Raw genomic sequence first — 18,393 nt, forward strand, 5'->3', positions numbered from 1 at the left:
AAGGTAACTGGATATTTAGCCTTGTAATATTGAGCTTTATAAGGAAGGTGGAGTATTCTGTGCCCGCTTAATTTTGTGCCAAAGCAGATTGGTATTTTGGTTCTTCAGTCTTGCCAGACTGGCTTTCCATAAGAATAGGCCCTGGAATCGCATTGTGACCTCCTTGTTGACATGCAGGTGCTGACCTGAGTTCTTAAAGTCGTGCAAAAAATTGCAATGATGGTAATTTGTGCCAGATGTCTTGGCTGGGTTGTTCCCTCTTGTGCATAACCAAATGGCTGCACAATAAAACATTCAGTGCTGTTCATTTCTGTACTTCAGATGGCCTTAATATTACACTAATCTTCCACTGAATGGATGCTTGCAATGTGTGTAAGAGGATTCATTCTGATTGTGAGGGTTGTGATGTTGGAGAAAAATAAATGTGCAGTCAGGCCAGTTCAGGCTGCCCTGAATGGATTAATAGGCTCTTGCATCAAATGTTACAACTAAGGAGCTAATTGTAACAATAATTGTCTTGATTAAAAATTCACTTCTGGAGTTTGAAGTCCTTCCATGTTTCCGATTTAGCTTGGCCTACACAGATTCTCTTTTTGTAACAGGGGAAGAAATTGTATTAAATGTATAATGAACTGCATGTAGAAAGTCTCTGTTAGCTCTTTGTAGTCTTGAGATGGAGAAAACTGTTTCTTGAGATGTTGCCAGCATTATTTTCTTTTCTGGGTTTTAGAAGTACTAGCTATACTATAAGAAAGCGACCTAGAGAAAGTCGTGTGTTTTTGATGCTCTAGTACAAGGCTAATTTTGACTATTACTTTCCTGTACTTTGTCCTCTTTGAAGGCTTGTTGTAGCTACATGACTGCTGTAGGGTCTTCAGGCTGATTCAAAGTATAAAAATGGTCTGGACTACAAATGCAAGTAGTTCAAAACTCTTTATACTGGCAATGACAAATTTTTAAGCCTAAAATGACTGATACTGGTTGCGCTAAAAAAAAAAAGTTATTCTTGGCATGGAGTAAAACCTGCAGCATCCATAGCTGCAATGTGCAATGTTACTCACTTTCCCCTAAACTACACAGAGCTTCCAGAAGCACAGCAAGACATTGTTTCAACTCTGCCACTCTGTTCTAAACACTTACAGTTTGAGGGACCAGTAACAAGACTATCTTATGGACTAAAGGGACCAGAAAAATCCTTTAGTGTTGAAAAAATCTGTTCATAGTACAGACTGATTCTAGGTTTGCAAAAGTATTGCATTACTTTAATGGCAATTGACAGTTTGAAAGAAGACCCTTTTGTATTTGTAGAAGACTTGTAGATCTTCTTGTACAACTTCTGAAGAGCAAGTTGTGTGGTGTTGATTGACGTACAGCCCAGGCTGTGTACTTCCCCATATGTTTTAAGGCAATAGAATAGATTTTTAATTATGTTGGGTTTTGTATGCAACTGCTAGAACCAATTGATCTCAAAATATTTTTGGCAAATACAGTGCTAAAAGCAAAGTAAACATCTGCTTTAGTTTCTATGGCAAGTTCCTTTGAGTTGGTTTTAATCTCTTGCTATAGAAAACATTGTTAGTTGCCTGGCTGACAATTATATAGCAGCAGTTGCTGCAGTGCAAACACTTCTCAGGTGATCTACATGTCAGCTTTGATATATCTTGAAAAAAAGAGTCATTTGTACAAACTTAGATTACTCCTTTTTCTTTTCCTGCTGCCAAAAATCAGCTGAACTCTCATAGGTCTGGTTTTGTTTGCTGGGTTATGGATTTGTATTATTTAGTGCCTAGGGCTTTCTTTACTGACCTATCTGCTTGAGATGTACAAATAATTCAAAAGTCAGGAGATGACCTCATACCTCATTTTTGTGTACTGACTTAATAGTTTTCAATTTATTGATTATTCTGTCTTTTCTAATCTGTATCTAGTGTACAGGTCTCTCAACAAATTGATTTTGTATTCCTTTTGAAAAAATAATTCCTGTTCTTTGTTTGTTTTTAATCTTATCAGTATCAAGTATATAATTACAGAATTTTCCTGGTTTCTGCATTTGATTTACAAGTACGGGTGTCTGATGGGGTTGGAAGTATGAAACTTTATTACAGTGCTTTATAACTAACTCTAGCTGACCTGCTAGAAAGGCAGTGCATAATAGCTATTTAGCAGTATGGAGCAATTAGTTGTAGCACACCTGAAGCTCCTTTTTCTTGGCTCTTTTGTTAGTCCATGTTTTAGTAAGTGTCATCAATTTGGCCATTTCAGATGTAACAGCAAAAGAAACCAAGAAATACATGTGTATGACATTCTGAATGTAATTTGCTGAAGTTACCTTTTGTTTATTTGAGAATCAGAGCTGTGCTGTATTCATAACCTCACAGCTCCAGGTAGGGCTGTTTTGTGATGTGTACCAAATTTAAATGGAGGGACACAGGCACTACCTACATTCTTTTTATTTTTTAAGCTAATTTAAAAATAATTTTCATGTGGAGTTTAGTTGCCTATTTCTCAGAAGTAGTATTTATTAACTAATTCTGTGATTTCCAATGAAATTACCCAATTGACTTCATAGTTTTATTATACATATACTTCAAATGTGTTACATTCATCAGGCATACGTTTGTCTCCAGCCTATATTTATATGAACTCTTTGATTGATTGATTGATTCCCAGAGTAGCATTTTTTTTCTTCTCCCTACAGTATGATTTTGCAAACTGTAGCAGATGTTACATGTTGTCATTTTCAGGGACAGTTGAGGCTTATTGCTGCTCTGTGGTGTGGGACTGATTAGATGATTTACTGTGTAATTATAACTGTGTAACTGTGCTTCAGGAGAAAAGTTCAGTGACTTCTTCATGGGCAGTGTGTTTCTTGCTGGAAGAAATCTTACCCTAGATTGTATGCAAGCTATCCTAAGAATATGGACAGCCACTATTCTTTGTTCCACAGATAATGGCAAAGGAAAGATTGATTCACTGACAGCAGCGTGGGTGGGTGGGTGCCTTTATTTTTATGTTACTGTAGGATAACAGGAAACTCTTTGTAATTCTATCACTAACACACTATCATCTTTGCTACCCTACTGCCTGGTGGGGTGTTCAAAAATAATAGGTATAGTATGAGATCATAAAGTAGGTTTCAGATTAACAGTGTGTTTTGAGACAGGTGCCTATAAAATGAGATGTATGCCTATTAATGTCAAAATAGAAATATGTATTTTTATTTCTGGAGTTTACTGAGTGGTTGGTAGTCATTGATTTTGTTACATAGAAAATGCATAGGACCAAATTCACAGAGTTAAAAGTATTAGGAAAAAGTTGTCCACCTTTCCCATAAGTTCTATGCAGGATGAAGTACTTCACATTTTGAAACGCTGGCTATTATTTCATTTACTACTTTCATAGTTATCCTGAACATAATTCCAAATGAGCAAAAACTTAACTGTAGGCACTTATATATTCAATAATAATTGAGACAGTTTGAACTCTTCCAAGACTAATGTTACGCAGTAATGTGTATCTGTTCTTCCCAAATAAATCATTGAAACCACTGAGTTGGAAGGGACCCACAAGTTCATCAAGTCCAATTTCTGACTCCGCACAGGGCAGCCTAAAAATTAAACCATACGTCTTGAAGCATGGTCCAAATGCTTTTTTTAACAAAGGCAATTTATATATATCATACATACATTAGAAATCTAAATAGAGAAAATAATCAAGTGAACACAGAGACAGATAGGAAGCATAAAGAATTAAACCCTGTCTAGGATAGGGGAAGAAAAAAGTTTTACCCATTGTCCTTGAAGATAACCACTGTAAAATTTGTCATGATATTTTAGCCATAAAGCTGACTGATGTGGAGATTGCAGTAGGTTTCTGTGAGCTGTTCCTGAAACTTCAGAACAAGGGGCTTGAATATAATAAGTCCATGTAGTAGACTATAATGATGAATCAAAATTTTATTCTCTCAAGAACTTTTAGTTTTGGTGTTGTGGCTTATATCTGTTGAACATGTACAGCCTAATTGATGGTATTACATGTATTTAAAGATGAGACGATAAACAGTTAGACAGCTCTATTAATTTTGGGTGCCACCCAGCAGTGTTTGTGGTAGTGGTGTTGCATTCCTTATCAAGATACTGATTAGCATGCACGTTTTCAAGTCATGCCTGCATTTAGGTTTTTGTGAAGCAATGGCTGGTAGCAGGGAGGACAAAGCAATGAAGGTTTTATTAAGCAAGTCTAACTTCTTCCCACTTACTTTACGTCCTAAGCTCTTCCATTCCTAGAAAATCTATGGTGTTGCATCTCCTGCTTTAAATCTTCTGGCCTCTATGCCCCCAGCTATTGAATGTAAACACCAAATCCTTTCTTGCCTAGTGATACCTTTTGGACAACATTTTAGTAATACAAGGGAAGATCCCTATATGTTGGCTATGGTCATATTATTTAAAGACTTTATTTAGAGCACAAAAAAGGATGAGATGACAGAATTAGTGTTAACATGCTTTCCCTGTAATACTAAGAGTCATTGTCTGACTTCGTATTTTCTCATAATGTAACTGCATTTCTATTTGAGGCACGCGTTTATTATTTGGTTTGGTCTTTTTGACTTTGTCTTCTCTCTCTGGGTTGATTCTATCTCCTGAACAAAAAAAAAAAACCAAAAACAAACAAACAAACAAACCCAACCCACCCCAAAAAAACCACAAAAAAAAAAATCCCCCAACCACCCCATGCCTTGGTTTTGTGCAAGACTGGGGAAAAAAAAAGGAATTTGTGGCATAGCAGCTGACATTTTTCTGTGGTCTCAGGATATGATATGGGATTCTGTGCATGTTCTGCTACTGTGCCTTTTTTAAAGAGAGTTTGGTCCATGTGGTATGGCTGTTGAATTTAGCATATTGTAAAAATTAAATTTCTCCAAATGCTGTGTACAAAATGCATCTAATCCCACACCCTAGCAACAATCAATGTGCCTTAAACATTGCTGCCTCACATCCCTTTATTTGGATGCCATGGTCAAAAGAGCATTCTCCTACACTTTTCCTCTTGACCTGACAATATATGAAAGGTATAATGCCTGTTTTAAGTATTGATTGCCTTACTCTTAACAGTAAGAGATGCATTAGTCCATTAATTTTCTGTCCTAATCCTTTAAAGAAGACTGCTTGCTCACTTGGGGGTTTTCCTTGACGTTTGACTTTCTGCCAGCAGCTGGGCACAAAGCATGGCAGTTGAATGTAGTCTTCTGTGCCCCCAGGTTAGCTCTATGGCTGCCTATAGCTGAAGTCTTTCCTGATCAGGTATGAGTCCTGAAAATAGGAAATCTGGCGAAAATCTTGGCTGATACAGTAGTTGCAGGTGCCATGCATGGGACCTCCAAAGGCTTGTATCTTTTCCAGAGTGCAGAGCATTCCCCTCAGAAGTGGATATGTTGCCCTGATAACAGAGTCACTCCTCCTTTGAAACCTCTTTGAAAATGTAAAATGAAAAGTACCTTTGGTAAACAACCTTCAGCTGCTTCCATTATTGCTATTACTGATCCTTGTGTATCCTGTTTTCTTCAACAAAGATGACTGTTGTTAGTGCAGCGTTTGCCATTGAATATTTTGTTCTTCTTATCAGTCTTTATATTCACTGCACCCCATATTTTCCATGGAGGTTCTTAGACCTCCACCTTTCTTCTTTAGGAGACACTTCGTGTCTGTGTGTATCTCCACCCTGAAATTCATTCTCCTTTTATTTCCCATCATAACTAATTTTCTATTTCACTGGTGAAGAGGGAGTGTTTGGCACAATATGGAACTAATTCAATTTGAAAATAAACTTCTGGCTTGCTCATTTGTTTCTTTGGAGAAGTTTGGTGGGTTTTTTATACACCCATGGTGGGGGTGCTAGGTTTGAAATAAATAGAAGTGAGATTTCAGATTAATTTTCAAAATACTAAATCAGTATCAAGATTAAAATCTGCTATGTATATTTCTTACCTCTGGTGTCTTGTCCATTAACTCCTATACACTTTCTACTTTTGCTGCTAAGACCTGGCTTCCTTAGTGTAATCTTCTCATGATCTCTATGAGAACTTCATCTGCAGCACCTGTCCTTTAAGTTCTGCTACTCCTCCATCTGTACCCAAATCTCATCTCACACACCCACCCTTCTGTTCCAGAGCCTTTTCAGTGCTAATACTGCAACTGTTTTCTAGACCCTGTGGAATTTTTTTCCTATGATTGTATGGGTGATACTGTTTCAAGTAAGGCTTGATACATAAATATCTGTGTCCTCATCTCTGGAGCTTGGTTTTAAGCTCTTACAGATTTTTTTAAATATTTGATTGCAAGAGTATTAGTCATGGCAGTGAAAGACAGGCATCCTGCTTTTAGGAGTAGTGAGATGATTTTTAAATGTGTAATTTTATTTTTGGAAGAAGAAAATGTGAACAAAAAGAAAGAAAGTGAGAAAAAAAATCCTCCAACCTCTCGCTGCAATGTATCAGAGGAATGACTAATCTCATTAACACTACTAGATTTGAAATAAATGCAGAGTTGGCTGAAATAAGTGGCCTGAGTAGCTGACCCAGTTTGCATCAGTCCTGACAGCTTTTTTAGCAGTTCCTCCCAGAAACAGAGAGAAACAAGCAGGTGGGAGATATTTCATATCAAGTTTTCTGGCTGTTTGTGTCTGTGGTAATGTCACCAGAGGAGCTTCAGCTGCATTAAATGTTGGGCCTTTGCCTGTGTTTTAGGGATGGAAGACTGCATTTATTGCTTATAGAACCTCTTCAAGGACTGGTACACCAAAATTTAGAAAGGTTATTTCCTTTCACAGTTAGCCCATAAAATCTTGGGATGGCTCTGCAGCAGCATACGAGGCAGCTCTGTTGTCTGGTGTAGCATCTCCCTTCTCCAGCAGGCAGATCCTTAGCCTTGGGGTGCTGTGTTCTCTTAGATGCTTTTCTGAAATACCAGCTGGCACATCAAAATATCCAATAAACCACTAGCGTGAGTTAAAAGGTACAATTATATTAGTGATGTTAAAAACCTGGCATTTTCCTTCTAAGGACTGGAAATGAGCGCACTTGGCAGTGCCACCTGTTACTACAAGAGGCTGTGCCTTGGCACAGATCTGAAACTTTAGCTCCTGCTAAGTCCATTTCACAAAATATCAATTATGACTGATACATTTCAGCAAAAAGTACAAACAGTTCATAGGCTTCCCATGTAAACTTTTTTTGAAATGCACCAACTTGAAAAACTGTTGAGAAAGAGCAAATGTAATCTTTTAAAAATTGTATTGGGGGAGGAATATCCTGAAGGTATAAGAGCACTTGAAAGAGCAGCTTTACAAAAAGTATCTCTTCCCAGTGATGCCACATCACATTGAGGCCAAAAAAAAAACAACTTGATCTTTTCCATCCTTTACCATCTCAAGGTTCATTTTACATCACAGCCTCATTTGAACTTCAGCTTGTCCTCAGAGCAATTATTTTAAAAAAACACATGTATTTAAAAAGTAGGTCACCTCTACTAGAACACAGCATTTAGTAATCAGAATGAATTTCATGTCATGGAAATTGAAAACTTGGCTTTCTTGCACTTTATATAATTTTCCCACAGAATGATTGAAATAATCTGCAAATATGCATCAGCCTTAATTGGTTTTTACAGATGTGGAAAAATTAAAAATTACTTTATCATTTGTCAGAGCATGCTTTCATTGTGCTAGTGCTGGTCTTGCAGTCTGGGTCAGAGGATTGGTTGATTGGTTGGATATTCCTGGAATCCAGAATCTCCATAACTGGATAGGCTCTTGCTAATTATAAATACACCTTCGAAAATCTGTTTTTTTTTCTTTGCCATTTCTAGTTATTTCGTTGTCCATAGGGCAAATTTCAGGGTTTTTTTAATTTATGCATATATTTATGCATGTACCCACAAGTACACTTGTACACATGGGATTTTCATTTGAAGTCAAAGTTTGTTTGTTCCACTGACAGACAGTGTAACCTGGTGAGACAGAACCCTCCATGATGTGAGAGTAAGCAGCTTAGATTAAAATGAACGTTTTTTTTCTCAGATGAATGGAATTGCATGCTTTCTGAGCTTTTTAATCAAACTGTTCTGTATGTAGGATTCAAGTACCTGTTGCCTTTGTTTCAGTATCTTAAGTCTTTGTATGCTTTAGTTTAGATTTAAGGAAGTTTTTAAGATTATCAACATCAAGGACTAGGTGTTAGCTCAAGCAAAAAAAGAGATGATTTATTGACTAAGATGGAAGAATTACACAATATATTGTCTGTTTTCTATGCAGTACGTTGGACCCCAGCTTGAATCAAGTCCTGCAGTTGACCACTATGTATTTTCAGCAATAAACTCTTAAAAAGTCAGTAATAAAAAATAATGGGATACTCTGGAATCATCTGCTAGGAAGTCAAGCATATTTTTCAAAACAAGTTAGAAACTCAATTTGAAATTTGCTTATAGCTTAAAATTGGGTGGTTGGCTGCTATAATTATATATTAGATTTGGTCTCCTGAACCATGGCAAGTATAAGTCAATCACAAGAACTCACAAGAAATTGCTTTTCTCAAACCTAATAAAATTCTGACACTGTAGATGCAAGCAAATATGAGTCTTCATATTGTCCCTATACTAATGTTGTAGAAGGGATTTCCCGTGAAAATAAATGACATTTTCTGACTCATAACACTTATTTAGTCACAGAAAGCTTAACAGTTGTACTGTCAGATCCTTATCAAAAAAGAAAATATCTTAGAAGAACTTTCCCCTTTAAGTCTATACTTTAGAGTTCAATATATTCGTCTTCTACTTGCAAGCTTGGCTAACTGGCAAGTTAAGTTGCAATTGATTTTTTTAAAATTGAAGAATAGTGTGCTTTTGTTTAATAGCTGTCTTTTAAATTGGGTGAAACTAATATAACCATGGAAATCAATGTGGAATTGAGATATAAGGTGCTTTACTTGCATTATTTTAAAGCTGAGGGTATACTGGTGTCTATTGTGAATCAAAACCAATTTTGTACGTGTGTGTTTGTACATAAATGTGTGTGAATGTATGTGCTTCTTTCCTTAGCTCGTAGAGCTTATGACTATAAGACTTTCATTTGAAATCCACACTGTGGAATGACACTTAGAAAGCCGTTTCTGTGAATTGTCAAGTTGTTTCCCATGTGTAGACAGTGTTTGTGAGGTTTTTAAATGTTCCCTGCAAACGGCTTTATCTTCTAGTGCTCCTGCCACTTGATATCTCCCTAACATGAAGTGGCTACTTGCATTCCTGATGGGCAGCACTGCTGTTTAAATGTGGGAAGTTTCAGTCTTCTTTAGTCTGCCGGTAACATGCTCAGGCCTCTGTGAATGGATGAAACTTCATTGTTTGGTTTAAACATTGTAGGATTCCTAGCAATCATAGATACACAGAATCAATTAAATCTGAGAGTGAAATCCTTCAAAGTGTAGAAGCTTAACTGGGATTTAATTCATGGTTTTAAAAATTCCATGAAGAAACAAGCTTATTATTCACATTAAAGTGACATGGGTACAGTTCTTATCATAACTGTTTTGTTGATGGTTAAATATATAAGCTTTAGATTAAAGGCTTTTGAGTTTATCTAATGTGATGGGCATAATTTCTTTTTTGGATGTGGCAAATTGTCCTTGCCTTCTCTTTCCACCAAAGGGAAATATTGGACAGCTGTTTGCAAAACAGAAGTACCTGTAGCGGAAAGTCATTTTGAAATTAAAATAGAGAAGCCTCTATTTTAATTTCAGTTCTTAATGAGTCACTTCTCAGAATAGGGCAACGGGCTGTTTCAGGGAAAGCACGTACTGTCTGTGATGTCTGTGAACATGGTAGCACAAAGCGTAGACCTGGACCAGGGATGTCACTTCAAAGGGTATGCTTCTCTTGGTGGGGGGGGGCATTTGTTTCTAATTGAGTTGAAAGACTCCTGGTGAACTCTACCTGGTAGTCTTTCCTGCTCTTTTTTTTTTCTCTCATGTTTCTTTGGCTTCAAAGCTGTTACTGTACAGCGTCCTTGAAGATTTCACAGGGGCCTTTTTACAGGCAGGTTGTTGAAATAGCTACTTTATTACCAAATACCCCTTGATAGTCTCTGCTTCTTTTGTTGCTAGTCTGTGCAGTCAGGTATGTGGCATTGCTAAGAAGTTTGTTTTTCTCTCATATGATGATTTTCCTCTGAATTTATTTTACTTATTTGAAGCTTTTCTGTAGTTGACACAGTTGTGTTTCTTGGTCACACACATAGCATACTAATGTGTTCTTAAAACAGAAATAAATAATTGCAATGTAGAATTGCAGGACTACTTGCTTTTCAATAGGACTTGGCATAAATATATTTAATGTTTTTACACAGTTAGTGCTCTTGTAACAGTTTGGAGTATAATTTTGGCAGAACAAAGAAAAAGACTTGCTTTACACTTAACAGTCTTATGATCTTTTCTATTAGTCATATTTTTAAGCATGTACTGTATACATTTTGCTGTGGATTTGACCATAGGCTTGTATCAGGTTTGGAGCAATAATGCAAAATGGTCTAGTCACTGTAGACAGATATTGATTTTAGTGGGCTTGTGTCACACCAAGTAAACTGTAAATTGTGCTATCCCATTACCCTCAATATAAAATATCAAGTGCATCAACATCACAAATGTGACACAACCACATCTGAAACACCTTTGGGTCTACATTGCAGTGTCATGTCAGAATTTTGGAAGTCACAAAACAGCGTGTGTCAGTGCAGCAGATGCTTGTGCAAACATCTTCCAAAGTATTGATTATGTACAACAGAACAGTGTTCTGGCTTGGCCATCATCCTCTTCACTGTCTGTTCCCCAAATACACACTGCTTTGCCTGATTTGAAGAAATAGTGTTACAGCGTTGCAGGTGGAGAATAATGAGGTAACACTGCCAGACTGTCTGGTAGGATGTAATAATGGGGCAATTATTTTATTTAGAAATTTATTAAATGACTAGTTTTTATACAGATTAATGTTCAGCCTTCTCAATTGTATTATTTTTAAAAGTTAACTTTAAATGATTATTTATTTAAATTGGATGGACAAGTTATTTTTTTGAAGAAGCTTATTTTTCTTTCATTTTCTAGTCTAAGACAGTGGTTGACTTTGCAAACTTCACATGCAAGTACTTTTATTTCACATTGACATACCACCTCAGACAGTCAAATTTTAATGCTAGAACTGTGGGATTAGTTCACCCCTGTAAACACAAGTTTCTGCTAGACCAGACAGGATTATGAAATGTACATCAAGAGAAGACTGGAGTTCAGGATGTGTATCTGGGCCATGTTTTTTCATAATGGTGCTTTCAGTGATGCTTCACCAGGTTATTCTCTCTTCTGGGAGGCAATGCTGGGGCATGAGGAGAGGAATCTCATATTTGTTTTGGTGTATAAAATATTTTCTTTGCAGTCAACTGAGTTTTACCCTGTTTTTTTCTGTTTTCCCACTGTCCAAGGACATGCTGCTTTAAATTAAGATGAAGTTATGAAAGGAGATGGCATTTCCACTCCTTGAGAGAAGGAAACAGTGGTGTGTTGGTTCTTATGTGCCTAGTTGTGATGTCCAACTGAGAAGTCTGCTAATAGTCAAAAAATTACTCCCTCCAAACAATTAATTTTAGAAATAGGAAAGGGTAATAGGCTGTTGCCTCAGAATTTTTAGGATTTTTAGCCTTTTGTAGATTTTAAAGTAGCTCTGTAGTATATAGATTTTTAGTATAGTTGTATAGTCTGTCACACTTTAGAGTAGTAGTTAACACTTACCACACCCTATTCCCCACTTCATATTGAATTTTCTAAATTCTTCAGGCTTCTTTAGGCTCCTTTCAAGGCAGGACTATAGTAAACACATTCTGTTTAACAACATATGCCTCCCAGGCCTGAACAACAAGATACTACCATAGTCAAAGCAACCTTCAAGCCCAGAACCTTGGAGAAGTTCCAAAGACAGTAAGTGCGGTGAAGAAGAGGAAGATGAGGAAGAAAGGGGTCTTGGATACTCTGACTCAGTTCAGGGGAGGTGTGACAGGGAGGCAGATTTGGGGAGGATCTGGGGGGCAGATAGTTCTTGGATTGGATGCTTAATACTATAAAATTGTAGAATCCCTGGGCATGGGCACGTGCCTTTGTACTCCTTATGCCAGAAGACCTTCATTGAAGACCTGCTCTCTACTTATCTATACTAAATTCACCTGATGAGGTTTTTTTCTCCCGATCTTTGGGCAACAGGCAAATGCCCTTTTTAATAGATCTGGGTTAACTGAGAGCTAACCTTTTCTCATTTTTAACTATGGTACTTAGCTCCATGGTGAAGTATAAACGTATTTAACAGGAAGAACAAACTAGCTGAGGGATAAGTAGGGAATTCTGAAGGTATTTATTTTCTGCAGTTGGTGGAAGTAACATTTGTGTTTGGGGTGGACTTGGATTTTCACTTAGGGTCTTGTTTTAAACTTGTCAGACTCCAGCAAAGACATGCTGATTTAGTTGTTCATTTTGGGTGTTGGTGTATGGTGCCAGGAAATTGCTCATGTTCTCTCTGGGTGCTTTACTTAACATAGCCAGTAACTGAGAAAGCTTTGGTCGTGTTTGGTGTTTGTTTTGTGGGTTTCTTTTTTTGTTGTTGTTTTTGGTGGTTTTTTTTAACTCTGTGCATTTATTAGCTAAGCTGGAAAACTGTTACAGACACCTGAGTGATGTGGTGCTTGGGGTTTTTTTTGTGTCAGAGGTCAGTGGTTTTGTCCTAGCTTGCCTTTCAGCCCCACAAACTCAGATGTCTGGAAAAGACAATACATTTTTTTAAATTTTCTGTTTTGTCACTTGGTACCCAGGACAAAGCATACGTATTTTCTTATAATGTCTAATAAGAAGGGGGCCTAATGCCCTACAACATTTATTTTCCTATCCTATTTCTTATAACATCTTTCAGGCTTTGTCTTCATTAGACTTCCTCAATGACATGTTGCAGGTGTGTAGTTTTTTACACATTTATTTTCTTGTACATGAGTTTTGAGGGCATGTTGGGGCTTAGTAATCTCCGTGACTGAGACCGTCATATGAGCATGCAGATTCCCAGCTCACAGGTATTGAGATCAGTGTGGTCGCTCATGCACGGACCCAGTAAGCATTTTTTGTGTGTTTTTTTGCATTGTAGTAGAAGTGAGTAATTCAACAGAGCTGTGTTTCTTTGCACAAGCTGTTGGAAGCAGCAGTGAGAAAATAAAGTGGAAACTAATGGTGTACCATGCAGAATCTGTTGCAGTGATCATGAGCTGACTGCTTTTGTTCTGAAAAGTTAATTTAGAACTTGTCTCAAATGGGCTTATAGATGTTCAAGAGGCTTGTGAACATATTGAGGACATTTTTGACTAATACTTCTTAAAATTTTGATTTATTATTTTTAACCCCGGGATTGTAGGTTTTGATGAAAAATGTATTGCACTAAATTCTTCAAAGCACTTATTCTGTGCTTTAGAACTGCAAAGGAAAAAGTAGGAGCTCTGGAAGGAACAGGAAGTAGATTTGGTTTACAGGAGGAGAAATTAAAGTTGAAGTGAAAGCCAGTTGTATGCACTATGGCTTGATGCAAAACAAATGCAGAATGAATTGCTGCTAAGCCTGCATTGTTTTCACCCAAAGGGACTTGTACACCAGGCCCCACAGGGCACATTGCTGCACATTTTGTTAGATACAGTCACACTTATGTCTGGAGGCTTGATTGCATCTTCGCACTAGGGTGTTACTGAAAAGATGATCTTAGGTTGTTAGTTGCTTAAGGGAAAGCTTCGGTTTTCTTAGGGCTCTTTTTTTTCTTCCTGTCACACTGAAAATTTGAACTTTAGGTGTAACATGATGCATGTAGTAACAGGCAGGTTTTTGGGTTTACTTCCACTACCTGTTTTTTACCTGCCTTTTCTTTGTTTATGGGAATGCTTAGGAGTTGTCTGTCTTCCTGGTGGAGGTACCTCATGCCATAACCTCTGAGATCAAGTCACTCCCCAACCTCAGCCAGTAAGTGGGGATAACAGTCAAGAGTTGACTGTAAAACTTACACTGTCTGTGGTCAAATGTGTTCTGTGAAGTTGCCCAGACACAGAGGATGGTTTTCTCAGTACCCGCTTTGCATCTGTGCCATTATCTCTGTCCATGCTCCGTGTGCAGCATCAGTCTGTTTGGCCACAAAGATTCTAGGTGTCGGTTGCCATCCTGCAAAGTGAGGACACTTATGTGTGTAGGTGGATGATTGTGCTAGAACAGCTGCATTAAGCATGCATAGGCTTAGAAATGAATGCATTGCTCCAACAGCCATCATTGGCAGAGTAGGTAGAGCAGATTTGTATAATAATTTGTTTTGAAGTTCAGTTGGTGACTTGGACTGAAGTATGATGCTGTGATTTGTGACTGAAGTTGCTTGTTGTAATTCTGTACAGAAGCAGAATCTTTAAATATAAAGTTTATTCTAAAAACTTTTGGCCTGGAGAAGGAAAGTTCTGCATGGAAGCACAGAATTTCAAGAAGTAGGTTGTTTGGTTTTGGAGGTTTTTTCCCCCCCGTAGCTACAAAAAGGCAATTGCTCGAGACATCTCTTCTTTCCGAGCATTCAGCTTTACAAATATTGCCGGGGCAGGTTTTGATAGCAATTGAGACTACTTTTTTTGCTCTCTAACATAGAGTTGCAAGTTAGCAATATCCTCTAATTTTCCATGAAGACTTAAATCTCTTCTGTTGTCAATGAAGTAGCATCAACATGATGTTGTGTATCTCTTTATAACAATTCTGATTGACATCGAGGTCCTTTCTTCAATTAGGATAAGCAGAGATGTTTAAAAAAAACCCAAATCAGTTGTACTCTAGGTATGTGTCAAAAAGATGACGATGTGCCAACATATACCCAACACTTCCTTTTCAAATATAATTGACCACAAGTTAATGAAGTAGAACTTTCTGTGTTGGCTGATAAATACTAGAATGCTTGTGTCTGGTTTGTTTTGCTTTGAGATACTTAAAGCAAGAGATGGATCATAGAACCTAATAGTCTATTCCTAGATAGCATGGTGTAACTTTTGTGTTCAGGGATCATTTGCTGTAGTGCTAATAGCCACGTTATTCTGTTGTCCTGAAACATTTAGGCAAGTAGTTGAGACTTGACTGTTTTGGTGTCCATCTGGTTTTCTTCTGACCAAAGTTTTGAGGATGTTGCTGTGTCGGGAATTATTCTGAAAGATCTCTAAAGAATTTTCACTACTGTTCTTCAACTGCAAGAGGAAATTTCACTCCCTCCAACTTCATTACCATTACCTTCAGAAGAACATCTGTAGGGCTGACAATGAGCAAGCTATAATAAAAGACTTTTGTGATATTTCTCCACCTCCCTGGTTTCTCATGTTCGGTTTCTATTGCAAAGCCCTACCTAGCCTTTCTTCATTTTGATACGCATCAGACAAAACAACCCTTTTGAGCCTGCTGCCCATTAATAAAGCAACCAAGTTGCACCAGAGGTATTCTCATCAAGTACCCAGTAGATTTTCTCCTATTAGTAATAGAGGAAGAGCCACTGTGTCCTTGATTATTCGAATCTCTGAACTGACATGGGGAAATATGTATTGGGAGAGGAGTTAAATCTTTCTCCCGCTACTTACACTTGGTTTAAAACCTGCCTGCCCCTCTGAGTAATTCATCAATCATGGAAACTTTGACCCTAGTTTTTGGACAGGGAAAGTATTAAATGCTTAGCTTAAAAAGTAAAAGCAAAATCCCATACCCCACCAAAGAAGGACATCTGTTTCTAACTTCAGCTTTTTATTTTTTTATCTTTCATTTTTTTTGTTGGTAAATCTCCCAGACAACAGCAGTTCTGTAGAGAGTTTAAATATGAAGGAATGGCAGGACGGGCTAAGGGCACTTCTACCGAACATTAACATCAACTTTGGTGGACTGCCCAATGCTTCTTCCCCCTCCAACGCCAACCACAGTGTACCAACGTCCAACACTGCCACCACCGACAGCCTGAATTGGGACAGCCCTGGCAGCTGGATGGACCCCGCAATCATCACAGGTAACCGTTTCTCACTCCTTCAGCTCCACTGGCAAACCATCAGATGGGTATTTGGCACAAACTGATTTACATCTGGAAAAAAAAAAAAAAGACAGTATGCGGTGGTCTCTTCCAGCTTCCATCCACAAAACCTCAAGGTTCCAGGAATTTTTGTGGAACCCCTAGGTATAACAGAGCGTCACTTAGGCCTTTGCAATGCATGCCCGAGACCTTTGCAGGCAGTCAGGTGGAGCAGCACTTTTCTGTACGGTCAATGCATAGGTGTCCCTTCTGCTGGATGGCATGTCCGGTATGTGCGCCGCTGGTCCTGAGGCACTGAAGGCAGTCACTGGACTTTGTTATTTAAAAAGGGACATACTCCACTTGTTTATAAAGCTCTCTTTTATAAGGCTGTCTGGTTGCATTTCCCTGTTAGACAGACTGAAGCATGATTCAAGTAGGCAGAGTAGAAGGTGAAGCATGCAGTGTACTGGCAGCTTGGTGTGGTAAGATCATGTTGACAGGGATGCAGTTCTTGAGAAAGATGTTTGATAGAAAAAATGTGTGTTTTATGAAGAAGTGCTCTGAGGGTGAACTTTCTTCTATCTGGAATTAATGTTAAATGTTTTGCGGGCAGGGTAATTATACATAATAATGCATTTTCTGTACAAACTAATCATGTTTTTTCACTGTTGCTTTTTGTTAGGTTAAATTGACCTCCTTCATGCTCAACTTATTGCTTCTACTCTGACTTGCCTGTATCCCTGTTTTTTTTTCTTCTTTTCATAGGTATCCCAGCCTCCACAGGAAACAGTTTAGACACCCTTCAAGATGACAATCCTCCACATTGGCTAAAATCTCTTCAGGCCCTCACAGAGGTGGACGGCCCCAGTGCAGCGCCATCACAGACGCACCACAGTAACCCCTTCGGCACACAGATCCCTCTGCACAGAGCCAGTTGGAATCCCTACTCTCCTCCTTCAAACCCCACCAGCTTCCATTCCCCACCTCCAGGCTTTCAGACAGCCTTCAGACCCCCCAGTAAAACCCCCACAGATCTACTACAGAGCTCAGCGCTGGATCGTCATTAGGAAAGGAGGAAAAAGAAAAAAAAGAAAAATAAGACCCAAAACGTTAGAAATGCAGGAAGTGTCCCACCCTGACTCCTTCCCATGCCCACCTACTGTTCCCTGTCATATCTTTCTTTCTGAAGAATCCAGTTCCTGATCAAACTTCCCCCCCAAATGCAATGCCATCACAGGGTCATGACCATATCTTTTCGTTAAGTTTTTGCAGAACCAGTGTTTGGAATACACTGCTTGAAATATTTTCTAACCGTTCTAAGGAAAAAAAAAAAGAGAGAGAGAGAGAAAGCAAAATGCAGTCTCAATGCCTAAGGAGAATATTACTGTCTTATGTCTCTTGCACATGAGTATTTCTGCCTAGTGGAAAAGCGTCAGTCTGCAGTAGGGGAAAAAATGCAATGCAGAATCAAATGCAGGAACATGAAAAAGGTATTTAATTTAAATGAAGTTACTGAACATGTAGGGCAAACAGTGGCCCAGCATTTATTTTGCATTGTGTGGCACTACACAGGGAAATTGCTATGTTGGTGTTTTGTTTTGATTTTTTTTTTTTTTTTTTGAGCAGGGGATTTTATTGCATCAGTCAGAGTTTGAGATGAAGTGTGTTGAAAGACAAAACACTTATAACTATGAGTCACTGGCATGTTGCTAAAGAGTGGTTTAAAGAGAGGAGAATAAGATTTTTCTTTAATTTTGGCTTTAGATTTAAAGTAAACTTTAATGTTTTAAAAGTATTCACAGATTTAATACCTAGCATATACATAATATAATTATAAGCAGCTGAAACACGAGTGATATTTACTGCAGTCTTTCTATCTCCTCTGTCAGTCTCTCTTTCTTTTTTTTTTTTTTTTCTTTAGAAGATTCACCTGATTAGGGCACTCTGGGATAGCACTGCATTGGGGCCACATGATCACCATCAGGAGCAACCTCTGACCTCCTCTGCCTGCAGCTTTTACTTAACCCTGTAGTTTCTGGACGTTTGTGCAGTATTGAAAAGACAGGAAAAAAGAAACAGATAAATAAACATGGTTATAACCTGACGCTAAAACTAAAACCAAGGAAATGTACCTCTTTCTTCAGAATTAAAACTAAAATCTTAAATAAAACAGAAAACTTGATGATGACTTCATGTTTGCTTTTCTGGTCTTTTAATGTTGGGTTTTTAATTACTGCATCTGATAAAACCATATGTCATTGGGTGTTTTGGGTTT

The 18,393-nt window shown here is 38.0% G+C and overlaps 1 protein-coding gene across 7 annotated transcripts in view; it reads left to right on the top strand.

Annotated features, from left to right (window-relative positions):
* Positions 1-18,306, top strand: part of CNOT4 (CCR4-NOT transcription complex subunit 4) — a 79,443-nt gene extending 61,137 nt beyond the window's left edge. For 4 of the 7 annotated variants that reach the window (XM_032688703.1, XM_032688700.1, XM_032688702.1 and 1 more), the window contains 2 exons: positions 15,903-16,115; positions 16,884-18,306. In XM_032688703.1, coding sequence (XP_032544594.1) covers positions 15,903-16,115; positions 16,884-17,185 — 515 coding nt within the window. In that variant the 3' untranslated portion in view covers positions 17,186-18,306. The remainder of the gene's footprint in view (positions 1-15,902; positions 16,116-16,883) is intronic. The other 3 variants (XM_032688704.1, XM_032688705.1, XM_032688706.1) reach the window with 1 other exon arrangement.
* The last annotated feature ends 87 nt before the right edge of the window (positions 18,307-18,393 follow it).

The sequence above is a fragment of the Chiroxiphia lanceolata genome, chromosome 5 (genome assembly GCF_009829145.1).
Source record: "Chiroxiphia lanceolata isolate bChiLan1 chromosome 5, bChiLan1.pri, whole genome shotgun sequence".
NCBI classification, from domain to species: Eukaryota; Metazoa; Chordata; class Aves; order Passeriformes; family Pipridae; genus Chiroxiphia; species Chiroxiphia lanceolata.